The following is a 13,035-nucleotide window of genomic DNA, read 5'->3' on the forward strand; positions in this document are numbered from 1 at the left end:
GAATCCCGACTTGATGTCAATCAACCATACAATCAAGTGGTCCATATGGTGGAGCTTTGATGGAATGAGTCTTGGCAACGGGTATGGCTTGGATGATCCGGCATCAGCCGAGAGCGAGAAGGGTGAGGGATTAGATCTTGCAGATCGGGAGATAACTTTTTCCCTTTCTCAGGGTGGAGTCACCTGCTTGTTTGGTGTTTGCTTCTTTTGTTGTGTGGCTTGTTCGGGATTTTGCTTAAGGTTGGTTCTTTTTTTTCCCCCTTGCTGTATTTAAAGTTTGGGGTTTCAAGGTTATGACAGGTTATTAATACTTCTATGCCTTGGACAGACGCGGGAACTAACAAAAGGAAAACAAGGATTTGGCCATTTCTTGCTGACATGACGCCTTTTAGTTACACTGGATCTCACACTGATGCCCTTTCGGTGAGATTAAAAAGTAATTCACTGGCCGCATGTTCTCCCATGTCGCACTTGGCGCCAATCTGACCCCTCCACACTCTCGGAAGAATTGAGCCGTCGCCAGTCGAAGTTCCATCCAAGCCAGATGAATCCCAAGACAGGTTCTACCCCCGGCACCAAACGGTGAAAAAGCTTTCTTGGCAAGCTCCGAAGCGCTCGTGTCTCTCGTGAGCCAGCGGCTGACATCAAACCTTTCGGGATCTGCATAAATATCCCCGTCCCTGTGGATTGAATAGGCCTGGGTGCTCACAGTCATTCCTTGGGGAATGAAGTAGCCACAGAACTTCGCTCCACCTTCAGGTGTCTCTCGAGGTAACGCCCCTGGTGCTGCTCCATAAAGCCTCAATGCTTCCATAATCACTGCGTTAAGTAACGGTAAATCCTCCAACGCAGCGTCATCGAAATCGGCGCTGAGGCTGTTGACTTCTTCTTCTAGTTCACGTTGCAGCTTCGGCTGTGACAGTACTGCCCACACAAGGTACGTGAGAGTGATTGCGGTTGTATCTGAGCCGGCCACGATAAGATTCCCGGCCTCCAACACCACCTCTTCATCGGTGATAATGCCGTCGCCCTTCTCCGACTCATACACCATACCAGCAAAGATGTTACGACTAGCATTACTAGTCGTCCGGCTATTTGTTATCGCCCGCTGCCCATATTGGAAAAGGTAGTCGGTCGCACGGAACATGTTCCGGAAGGATGAAAGAGGAATGTGACGACCGAGCCACGCCACCAACGGAAGCTCCGCTCCGATTCCAGAGCCCATCATGGTGGATTCCAGCACATGTATGTATTGGTTTTTCTAAAAGATTAGTCACAGGCCGATGCACCACGCGTTTGTGTATGCGACTTACTTTCCCAACCCGAAGCATGTCAAACGACTCCCCGAACATCAAATGCCCGCTCACATCTGTCGCAAGGAACGTCCACCATTTGAGCAAGTCAGATTTCCTGTCTGTCTTTAACTCCCGCCGGATCTGAGAGACTGCTAATTGGACCTTCTCCCTGACAGCTGGCTCCCAGGTTCGGCGCAGTTCTGATTTCGAAAATGGTCGTGCAAACAGCTTCCTCCGTGCAGCATGTTCTTTGGGGTCTCTCATTGTAAAGACTCCAGATCTTTTGGAGGGAACGAACTTTTCGTACCATTTTGACTTCAAAAATGGAGATCCGGCGCGATGAATTTCCCTGAATTCCGCAAGTGAGGATATGTCGACCTCGTCCGGAGCAACACGAACAATTGGTCCATATTTCCGGTGCAGCTCGTGGACGAAATAAATGCGATTTCCAGTGAGACTTGCAAACTTCAGAGGTAACCTAGTCAGGACCGTGTATAATGGGCCTGGGACGCGCCGAAGAGGGGATGTGAAAGCTTTATAGAGGACCTAGTATGGTGAGTCACCGAAATATTGAATGAGCAGTAAGCGCACACAAGAAAAGTATTACCTGAACGATCCACAGCGTAAACGCAATGCCCAAATATATCTGCCACTTCATGTTGTTAAAATAAGGAATTGGTAATGTATCATGCAATTTGTTGTTTTACAGTCGACCGGCACGTATCACGGTGTTTGGCTCTCAGACAGTAGCACAAATGACAACACTCGTGGTAACTATATATGCTTACCGTCAGCCTTCCGGAGAGAAGCAATTTACCCCGCCTTTGTCAATTAGATTAACACCTATCATCTAGCACCGGTGTTGATGTCTGGATACTAAGCCGTACACCTTTTATTCGGTGTACCCCTCAGCGCGCTAGTTATGCTATGCCAGGTTGACTAAGCGGATCTCGCATTGTCGCCAGTCCGTCAACGGAAGATGTGGAGATACTTTAGTCTCAGCCGACCACCGACTCGCTAAGCGAACGGCAATTGTTTCGGGTGTATAAGAGCAAGCATAGCCCGGCAAGACGCAGCATGTTGTCTTGAGTCAATAACATGGTTTATTAGCGGGTCGGGATCTGGTCTCTAACGTCAGTGCTCGGTAATTGAATGGAAGCGAGTCGATCGAATTATCGGGATCTGGAAAGATTGTGGGGTATCGGTATCAGCTGATACATCCCTAGACTCCAAACACGTGTTCTGGCAGACTCAAAGTACGGGGTATTACTAAATAATATGCACTGCGTACATTTCCTAGTCAGGACCAATACACTTCAATTGCAAGTCTCCCTATATGTTATTCCCTGTTATCGTTCTTGTAATCGCATTATGGCCTCCAGGGCTTCCAAGGATAGGGATTACCGCAGCGGCTTGAAGCCTCCTCAGAATCGGACCCTCGCTAAGGGTCTTATTAGATAATGCCTGATTCACCGGTACGAACCCCCGGTCCACTGCACCTAGCTTCCCTCACTTGCCTCAAGGAGTCTAGAACTCCTGTTGCAAGTCTGTCTACTGCAGAAGCATCCCAAGTCTATGATCAAGTTATGAGAAATCGCGAGCTTCTTTGCCAATCTCTTGGGGTGGTGATGGGTGTAAATTGCAACAGATGTATGCAATCACCTTGTTATTCTTGATCTCTTATCCTCCAGTCAGCCGCTATTGACCTCTCAAAACAGATTACCATAAATGAAAAATAGCTTGGGCACTTATACTGTAGTTCCAAGTGAGACTTCAATTTCTACTTCTTATGATATAGTGACAAACGAAAAATCATCCCATTCGACCACCTAAAAATGTCCCGACACCATAGGCGTCGCTCTAGGGTAATTTATAGGGTATTCTCAGGTTGACGTATGGTTTGTAGCGAGTCAGGGGTCCTTGCTACTCTTAAGGGTAGTAGAGTAGTATTAGTTGGAATAGAATTCCTGAAGTTAACATTAGAGTTGTATTTAAGCTTATATCGCCTGCAGTTCCCTTTGTACCTGCAGGGATGGCAGCTTCTCTAGTAGTCGATAGTCCGTATAACGAGCGAGGCGTTAGCAAGAACTGATTGCTAATGATACCGACCCTGAGTATAGGGATTAAGCTTCTATTTAGCAATAGCTTGACAACAACTATTTGAGTAACTGCAGTTACAGAATCTTGGTAGCATATATTCCCTTATAGATTAGCGGGTTGAGTTTCGCCTGGATCCCGAGACGGAAGTATACTAGAGAATAACTTTCCCTTTCCTTCTTTTTCACACACATGGAGAGATAAAGATATATCGATGTTTTAATTTCTATTAATTCTAGCGATAATTAGCAGGGAAATAATGTTGCCGAGGCTGAAAACCTTCCTCTTAGTATGAATGTACAATACTGCCTAGGCAGTTATATATTTTGCCACCAATAGCAAGGGACGACCGATGTATCTTTCATCTAAAGATCAAATACCCTCAACAACAGTCGTAGTACACAATTTTAGACTGTTACTGAGTAAAGGGATATCTACTTAGTAAATTGGTACTAAACGTGGGACATAGCATGGAGCAAAAAGCCTTATACTCTGCTTTCGCCATCCACGAACCCACACAAATTGAGCTAAAACCTCCAGAACCCCATCAATTCAGAAGTAATTTCATATAAACTGACACTCATATTCAATCATTTCAGTAGTACGCTAATGATAACAACCCTCAACTAGCGAAAGAAACAGCTCTGACAAAAATACCAAAACGCAGAACACGAACACGCCACCAACAGGCACAAACCCTGGACACCATTTTCGCCACGGACAAACCAAGCACTACGAAGGCCGGACTTCGCAACCCCTTCCGAAGACAGCCGATAACGTCGCCGGTCCTCTTGCCTCGTCATGACGATCACGAAGATCCCTCCACCGCATTGACGCGGCGCGGAACGCCCGTCTTCCCATTCGCTCGGCTCGAGATTTTAGATTAATCCGGTTGTTGAGCCATGCTAAGGCGAACAGGGGCTCCGTGCTCAGGCTCGTTGCTGATCCGGTTTAAAAGCACTTGCATTGTGAGTTAGCGTGTGTAATAGTTTCAGCTCATATAGGCCCGGCTGTGTGGTGAGCTGAATAATCTCTTTTGAGAAATTGTTGTCAGTATGTGTGCATGTCCGGATCGATGTGAGGGGGTTATGCAATGGCCTTGTGTGATTTGGGATTATAAGTAATTTTTTTTATCTTGTTTGATTGTAGATATCTATGCTATTCGAGGGTCTTGATCACAGGTGTTCACGACTTTGTATCTTCCATGAGAAGGCTCGTCACGGCCAAAAGGTCATTGGTAGCAAATCTTCATATCTCCTCCCAATATAAGAGTTGTGTGAAAGGTAGAAGGAAATGGTATCTATGTACAGAATAAATTGTAAAGAAAGGCAGGGATAGACCAATCACCCTGGAACTAAAGTAAAAATGGCCGAGGGTCTGGGATATCAATATAAGCGTCATGAATAATAGAAAAGTGAAGAAAGCCCCAGAAAGCAGAAGGGCTGGGCGTCACTAATAAGCGTATTATGTCAAGAAAGTATATGAATGGCGGAGAAGGGAGCGTAAGAAAGAGAGAAACAAGTAATAAATGAAAGGGCATTCGACATTAATTCGATGACGTTAGAAGTTGGCGTTCGTCCGTAGGAGTAAGGGCTGCAAGCCAGTTGACTGTCGGCTATCTCCCCCACATCCTGGCGCTCTGCTCGGGACCTCTGCCATTCCCGATGGAGCCTTTGCTTGACCGGTCACTGCTTTCAGCCTCCGGGTACGCAGGCTCGTGGGTGATTTCAATTGTGGTATGTTGATACACCTTTCCTAGAGGTGCCAGTTCCATACCCGAAGACTGTACAATGTTATCAGTAGATCCCTCACGCACGGTATGGCCGAATTCGTCGTCATCATCACGGTGTCGATGGGTTCGCAGAACGCTGATATCGGTCCGGGTGTGCTTGCCTTCCGCGGCTGTAATGGTTGTAAGATGGTCAGTCTTCCGGTTCTTGCTGCTTGCAAAGCGGTTGTAGCTGCGATCGCGACTCGGCTCGGATTCCAGAATCAGGTTTCGGCGGGTGAGCGTGTAGAGAAGGACATCAACTAAGCCTGAACTGGTGATCACAGCACCAGCGACACAGAAGAAGGCGATGCTTGGTGTTTGACCTTGGGCTGTGGCCATTCGTCCTGCAGCAAGAGGCAATGACAGCACAATGTACGCAACCGGATAGATAATCATGTATCCGATGACACGTCGCAGGCGCTTGAGACTTTCCGTTTGACTGTTTCCAAGAATCGCAGATTGCTTGATCCGACGTCGTAGCTGGAACCACATGATGGCGTAAAGGCAGACAGTTCCGAATTCAGCCAGGAAAATCCAGATATAATGAGTCCACAAGCGGATTGGCTCGTACTCTTCGCTGATCCAGCACTAGGGGTTACATTCAGCAATTGATTTCCATATCGGGGAAACGTAGGACCCTTACCCATGCGCCTGACGGGATGAAGACAAATCGCCCATGAGCTGCAAGCGGAATAATAACCAAGATAGCCACAAAAATCCATACACCAACCACACCACAAACGAAGACGCGATGGCTCAGCTTGTGACCCAGTGCTACCAGAAGGAATGTATGAACAGCAATTGCGAGCACGAACAAACCACTGCCGGGGTCCCCGATCTGCAGCCAAAATCCTTGAAGAAAGCAGGCCGCTGAAGATGCTTCTATTTTGTTCTCCGTAATCCATTTAAGGCAGATCAAAAATGCAAGTGATTGTTGCAGATCGGCCAACACTAGGTTATAGATAAGAACGATGTACTGATTGTAACCGATATATCGTGAGTAGTTGGAGCGCCAGAAGACCAGCCGATAAGTGATGAATAATAGTAACAACAAAGTCGCGATGAAAGATAGGAAGGCCATCACCGTGACCGCAATTAGACCTTTGCGTTGGGCTGAAGGTAGAGGATCGATATCCATTGTAGGGCCCGCGTCCGTATAAGCCAGACGCCGTGCAAGGGAATTACCCTCGTCGTCACGACTGGCCAGCACACTCAACACCTGAGCCAGACTCATTGTCGTTTAGCTTCTCGTAGTAATTCTTCCGATCCTGCTGTTATCATTCTTCGCGCGACACGTGAGGAGGCCGTGCCCCAGGGTAGGGCGAAGTTGTCGAAAGAATACTGAAAATAGGAAGATGAAAAGCCACCCTGGGGAGACACTGGCTTCTTTGGTAGATCTAATAGGTAAATCGTCGGGCTGGCTCCCTATGGATATTTAGTCCAAAGCGGAGAAATATCTATTATATCCGCTTTCTTCAGGGGCTGTCCATGCCCTTATTCCATGATGGACCAACTATTAGCATGAGAGAAGAAAAGAGGGGGAGGATGAGAAGGTTAAGGGCCACCACAAAAGTAGTGCAATATTAAATCTATTATTTTTTTTTTATTTTCTAAACTAAATTTCTAAAATGGGGATTGAAACTAAACTACCGACATTGGGCGAGTGGACTGTGTGGTGTGGAGTGGCACCTCTCGCATCCGTAGGCCGCGCAAAGCTTTTATTAAACTCTGATGGGTTTAGTTATCTCCGCCTCGACCAACAATTCCCTTATGAAAGGGACTGACTCCACAGGACTGAGCGGACTAAGGAGTAGTAAGTTTACTGACTGAACTTGGAACGCCATTACAGGGGCAACCTTCCGGACGATCAAATATGAAGTAAAAAAAAAACCTAATGGACTGCTGGGCCTGGAGGTGGTGGTTCCTGAAAACTCTAGACACGAGAGGTTCCATGCCAAGAGAAGTAAGGCCACGAATGTGATTTCGGGTTGCGGGGGAAGGCTCAAGGATATACGTAGTAAAATTTCTTGGCTCTCGTAATTCGACGTTAGATAACCTTCCCACGAGCTTACGGGGTTAGGTTACCCATTGAGAAGAAGAGCAAAAATGGTAACCGTTGTACCAGATAGGTTCCAAACAGCCGTCGTCTGCAGTTCGCCGCAGCTGCAGGGGCTGAGTTGGGCCCATTGTGGCATAAGTGGACTTCTACCGACCACAGGCAGAAGGATATTATTGCACGGAAAATCTCAAACAGGAGTAGTTCAACTTTGCCACCGTTCCTCCGTGGCAGACACACAGACACCGGATTGGACATTAGGCGCATACGTAGTGCGTTAAAGCTGGAAATTAGCAAGAATAAGATTGAACCGCCGCAGGAAACCCCGCAAAGTTTCCCAAGTCAAGCATAATGAACATCTCGCTCCTTTCTTAGTGACCGGGAGATAAGACTTCCTTCTCCGTGGAACGAAAGAGGAGAACCCCTAAACAAAATTGCATTAGTGTTGCCGAGACTGAAGGGAGGGAGACAATTCCAGAAATCCAACCGTCTCGAGACTCTCAAGACCCGCTACGTCGATCGTTGTGGGTAATAAATACCGGAGATCCACAAAGAAATGGAGCATTGCTCTGTAATCAGGTATCATTCATTCCGTGTGCTTGTGTAATAAAAACTTGAGAAGGGAGAAAAAGAAGAGAAGAAATACGAAGTTGACGTTTTCTCGTCTTGTGTTTTTCTTCTTGTCTTTGCCCACTCGCCCTCCCAAATATAAGCCTCTTTTGCTTCAATAGGCAATCAGTGAGAACTATTGGATATTACGTCTAGGTGCGGCTCGGTGTTGTCCGAGCGGGCGCACACCGACTAAATTTCTGGGCAGATCTTATCGACAGTCAAAAGCTTGCGGGCAATTGTTGCGAAACTGCAATTCAACTTCAACGATACTAATGCGTGATTGACATGGGAGCAGCGGTTGTCCATGGCAAGGAGCCAGAATTGCCGGGTAATTGATTGGTGTACCTAGCCCACTTCCCGCTACAGACTCTACTCCGGTAAGAATTAGCCACGCTCTAGACACTGTCCGTACTAGTATACTGTAGTGCATACAATAGTAACAATCCATCCCTGCAGCAGATGATCGCCTGTTGATATCTGTTGGCTCTAGACGACATGGCATAATCTTAAAATGCAACGATCTCCTATTGAACGATAGCGTGGGAGAAAAAAACCCCAATAATGAGGCTGCATGTGATGGCTCATAGTTTGAAAACCATTTGGACAGCACTCTGTTCCATAAGAACTCAACAATCAGACGAATTAGGCCTTCATATTTTAAGTGTAATGAGGATGAATGAGCACGTGAATGGTATAGGGATGACAATGGAAAGTAAAGGCCTGCCCCCCCCATTAGCCACGGATTGGCACAGGTCGAAGTTGAGTCCCAAATTGCTTGTTGATGCTTAGTCCTGCTTGTTAACCATTAACATGAACGGGAACGTGACCCATCCAATTGCCGCATGACATGAGACTATTCTCAAATAGGCCTAATGTGTTTCTAGGCTTTTCGGTTCCATTTCCAGATTGGGCACGGAAGCACCAGAACTGGCTTCTGGTCTTTTTGATCCTTTTCGATCATAACTTTCCCTTCTAGGTTTAGTACCCTGTGACTCTCCTTTTCGCCTTCCTCATCATTTTTCATAGTCTAATGCATATGCAAACTCCATGTGGGTTCAATTTGCCATATAAACTTTTTACCAAATGATCATCACAGGCATACTTAAAACTCCAGATCAATAGAATCTGGATGACATTAATTTTCAAGACTCTCCATCAGTACCTTCCGGTACAGCCTCACTGTCGTTCTTGTGGATACTTCACTCTCTGTGATAGGTGCTACGGAGTAAGGTATGGGGCACCTACCGTACTTCGTAGTCGTCATTTAATCATTACTAATTCTCCATGACATTCATTTGACTTTGGCTAATGTATTTACTACTGCGGACAAGTGCTACTTCAAAACCTAAACCGTCTCCCACCGGGCGGGGTGTCATTTTAGAGTATCGTCTCCGTGAACCGCAACGCTCAACTTGGAAGCTATGGCTGCCACATGGCCGCATGCAGCTCATCGTTGTTACCAGAAAGGAGAGCAACTCCTTACCGATACGAGCCAGCCGATCGCGCATAGACCCTGCGTGTTTACGGATGACTAGCCTGAGCCTCGGTACTTTGTCATTTTTTCGCCGAGATACCGTGGCACGCAGGATTTGCGTTATAATGCTTTGAGTGTTGATTGGAAATTCTCATCAAAGATCACCAACAATGGTTGCTTGCTGTCCACCACCGCGGTCCCGCGAGTTGAGAATACGGTTGATCTTTCCCGAGCTAAATCTTATAGCTCCCTGAAATGAACCTAAATACTTGCTTCTGGAACGTCAATTCTACAGCCACAGACGCCATCGATCAGCCATCTTTCGAGAGATTTCTTCAGCTTTAAAAGTAGCTTATACCGAGAATGGGCAGCTTTTCCTTTTTCAGTTCACTCGCCGCCGATCTCATTCAATTGACCGCACGATAATGGCGACACACATTCAGGATATACTTCACGTGGATACACGAGGAACAAGACTTTATTTTCTACGTACTTTATTTCTCCACAGGTGAACATCATGGCTCTAAGAAGACCGTTCTATGGATGAGTAGATCGAGACTTACACTATGATGGACTAGAGCTCTGGGCAAACCTTGCCCTCCGAAATAAGCATTCTATCATTGCCAGATGCAAGGGATGTGGATGCCAATGTGCCCGTTCGCATACTATATGTGAAGAATACGGTTATCTTTGCGAGGTTGTCATAATCTTACACCAAACTTTGTTCCACGTGAGGGAGTGGGACGTCAAAAGCCCAGTTCACAAGCGTATTGAGTTAGCTGTACTCCGTAGGTACATCTTCTCTTGGCTGAAAAATGCGGCTGTAGCAAGCAAATGGGACTACTGGAGCTGCTTTGGAACGCTAGATCTTCTTCAAATAAAATTCAAGCATCTCCTACTCATGCTATGGGTCGAGCGAGCCCGTACGATAATGATTCAGCGTCCTGTCAGCGCACCGGCGTCCAATTCAAATGGAGACCAAATACATACTCCGTACTTTCAGGTACATGACGATTTTCGTCAGGGACCACACCGAGTCGCTGGTTGATCACCCACTCGAGTCGGTGTAGTCAAGGGTTTTCACTCATTCGTTCTGATATCTTGTCGATCCGGCAATTCGGCAGCTTCGCGCATTGAGAAACAAGGTGGGCTATCCTAATGCTGGCTGGTATTGGTCGGAGTCAACCGGAAAGAATCCGGTAGTCCCAGTCTAATTGAAGACTCTAACAGCCAAAACTGGATCGTCCCTGCCGATACGCAGCGTTACGGAGTACCGTCGCAGCAACCGCGGTTCCTTATATCAACGGGCATAACTCACGCATTCACCAATACGGCTGTATGCAAGAAAACAACAACTTTCTACTATGCCAAGTCTTGATGTAGTATCCTCGGGCGTGACCCGACATCCGTACCCTGGATTTGAGGGAATTATTGCGCTTCTAGTGAGCTTTAGTTTCGGGTTGAGGCCAGCCCCTGAGTATCTGCCTATGGATCCATCCAGTCTTGGCGTTACCTCAATTTCACCCCCTCGATCTCTCCCGGTCCCAAACTTCCGGTCTCCATTCCATGGACTTCCACGGTTCCACCGGGAAGCGGTTCCAAATGATTGGTACAAAGTATATATGTGTATATGTGTCATGTCCTCTCCTCCACCCAATAGCCATGGGAGAAGAAAGTTCTTCTGCCGATACCCACTCACGACCTGCCGTCTGCATTAGCATTGCGCATGCTTGTTCCCATGGGTGCAGTACCTTTTGACCCGCGCTGAACAAGGTCTGTGGCCGTCCGTTGACTTTTTCTCGATGGGTCAGATGAATTTCATGGAAGTGTCCACTGAAACGCACCAAGCAGCGACTGATCAGCGCAGGGATCGTGACCTGATGATTGATCACATTCCTTTGATATTATGAACAAATTCATTGGATATCCCTCTCATCCTTCCGAGACCCTCCTCGATGCGTTGCACGTGCACCTCCATATCCACTACTGCATCTGGGGGATAGACTCTATTGGCTTTCAATGATTTTGATTGGGTTGACAAAATTCTGGTTCAGATCTCCACAGTGGGAAAATTTCCCTACTTTGTGGTTTAATGGTTTGCACTCACCAGCTCACTCCAACGAGGAGATAAACTTCCAGATCTCGCACCCCCTATCTCACCATCCCAAGTTCTCGGAATCTTTCCTACCGAGATTTTACCAGATCCGAACTCGAGATTGTGCCCAACGACCAGAAGTTGTGAAGCTCTTCATATTGAGTCCGATACTATAATGAAAGACAGGCTTACCGATATCCAGTATAAGAGTAGAATGACGGGAACGGGTGGAAACCCGGTTATAGCGCGTGGCACTTGCAAAATTTTCAGCTCCCTTGCCGTAAATACCTTCATGCTTTGTTGCAGTTCGCCCACGAACCATGGTTCCAGACGGCACATACCGCATCGGAATGAACAAGATCAAGGTAGCGAAGGGGAGACCCAAGAGCTCTGACATACCAAAGCAAGGTATCAAGGCGTTCAACAAACTACACCTCACATATCAACCACCTAAACTGCATAGAACGCATAAAGATTACTAACAAAAACAAGAAGCATCCACAAATTATCCAAATCCCTGTGCAAAATGCAACCCCAGAAATAACTCCAATAGTTCAAAACTAAGTATATTATACTCCAGAAGAGCCTCGAACACGGATCTCCTAATTTAGACAATAAATAATTTAGCCTTACGCCATGGATCTGCTAGGCAGTATCTCCCAAGAAACTATTTTCCTCCTGCGTTCAGAATGCTACCTTAAGCACAACCAGCCTACCAATCACAACACCTACTCACCCAACAACGATAAACTTGGGGAGAAAAGGACTCACCCCGTCTTGGCAACATCCACCCAAGCTCAATATCAAACACACATCTCAGAGAGAGGCAAAAAAAAAAAAAAAAAAAAACTCATCCCCTCTTTGCCCCATCCATCAAGCACCCACTCTGAATGTACTCAATACTCATGATAACATATAACCCAGCGAAACCCATAGTCCAGACCCCAGCACCGTCGATCCAAATTTCCTCGTCTTGTGGAACTCATTTTGGAGTCATGGAAAATCCTGATAGACAATCTAATCGACGGATCGTCTACTTCTCCAACTCTGCAGAACAAAGCAATGGGTTGCCTTACTCTTTCAGTCTAGCGTGTAGCCCATGTGTTGTGGGTGGGGACATGGGATACGATGATTGGGGATTTGGAATTGGACCATAGGGGCCACCTTCGGGAACGTGCTTTGTTTATGTGTTTCTGGTCCTTTTTTCCCGTTGCTTCTGTTGCTTGAGGTAGGTTGCAATGTAGGCTATGTGGATTGACCTGCATGTATCGGAATATGGGGTCTTTCCCTTTCGTCATACTTGGGGCTAAGGTGAAAAAAGGTAGGTATTCATGTGGGAACTGGATGACTGGGATTTGGGATCGGGTGGATAAGTTGTGGTTTACTATCGTGTGCTAAAGGAGATGTCTCGGGGGAATGTCTTGATTCCCTGGTGTTTAATTGTGATGTGCGATTTGATGTGTATCTCAAGTTTGGGATTTTGTTGTGTTGGTTTGGTCTATTGATTGCTGGTCTCCTGAAGATATTCTATCTTTGCTAGGTGCTATCTAGTACTAATATGCGGTGCTGGTGATGGAAGGGGTAAAGTAGAATACAGTAGCATTAAGAATCATGTCAATCTGTACCAATGTACAT

General features: G+C 46.6%; 3 protein-coding genes across 3 annotated transcripts; all 3 read right to left on the reverse strand.

Annotated features, from left to right (window-relative positions):
• Positions 1–388: 388 nt before the first annotated feature.
• Positions 389–1,953, reverse strand: BDV27DRAFT_142417 (cytochrome P450; the record flags this gene model as incomplete). The annotated part of the gene is made up of 3 exons (XM_032069954.1): positions 389–1,261; positions 1,314–1,841; positions 1,903–1,953. 3 exons carry the CDS (start codon positions 1,951–1,953, stop codon positions 389–391), a joined length of 1,452 nt encoding a protein of 483 aa, XP_031930980.1.
• Positions 1,954–4,923: 2,970 nt separating this feature from the next.
• On the reverse strand, positions 4,924–6,651 carry gprC. Its single transcript, XM_032077046.1, has 2 exons — positions 5,807–6,651; positions 4,924–5,751 (listed from the first exon to the last, which is right to left on the reverse strand). Exons 1-2 carry the CDS (start codon positions 6,395–6,397, stop codon positions 5,008–5,010), a joined length of 1,335 nt encoding a protein of 444 aa, XP_031930981.1. The 5' UTR covers positions 6,398–6,651; the 3' UTR covers positions 4,924–5,007.
• Positions 6,652–11,262: 4,611 nt separating this feature from the next.
• BDV27DRAFT_59770 (uncharacterized protein) lies at positions 11,263–11,829 on the reverse strand. The gene has a single exon (XM_032077047.1). The coding sequence runs from the start codon at positions 11,795–11,797 to the stop codon at positions 11,501–11,503; it is 297 nt and encodes a 98-aa protein (XP_031930982.1). The 5' UTR covers positions 11,798–11,829; the 3' UTR covers positions 11,263–11,500.
• Between the last annotated feature and the right edge of the window lie 1,206 nt (positions 11,830–13,035).

The sequence above is a fragment of the Aspergillus caelatus genome (assembly GCF_009193585.1).
Source record: "Aspergillus caelatus strain CBS 763.97 unplaced genomic scaffold BDV27scaffold_29, whole genome shotgun sequence".
Taxonomy (NCBI): Eukaryota; Fungi; Ascomycota; class Eurotiomycetes; order Eurotiales; family Aspergillaceae; genus Aspergillus; species Aspergillus caelatus.

What these genes read in the sequence shown, in the direction of transcription:
- gprC (XM_032077046.1), bottom strand. Translation starts at nt 6,397, where the DNA reads ATGAGTCTGGCTCAGGTGTTGAGTGTGCTGGCCAGTCGTGACGACGAG. An exon ending in TCATCCCGTCAGGCGCATGG is followed by an intron (nt 5,752 to 5,806) that starts GTAAGGGTCCTA and finishes TGTAACCCCTAG; the next exon opens with TGCTGGATCAGCGAAGAGTA.
- BDV27DRAFT_59770 (XM_032077047.1), bottom strand. Translation starts at nt 11,797, where the DNA reads ATGTCAGAGCTCTTGGGTCTCCCCTTCGCTACCTTGATCTTGTTCATT.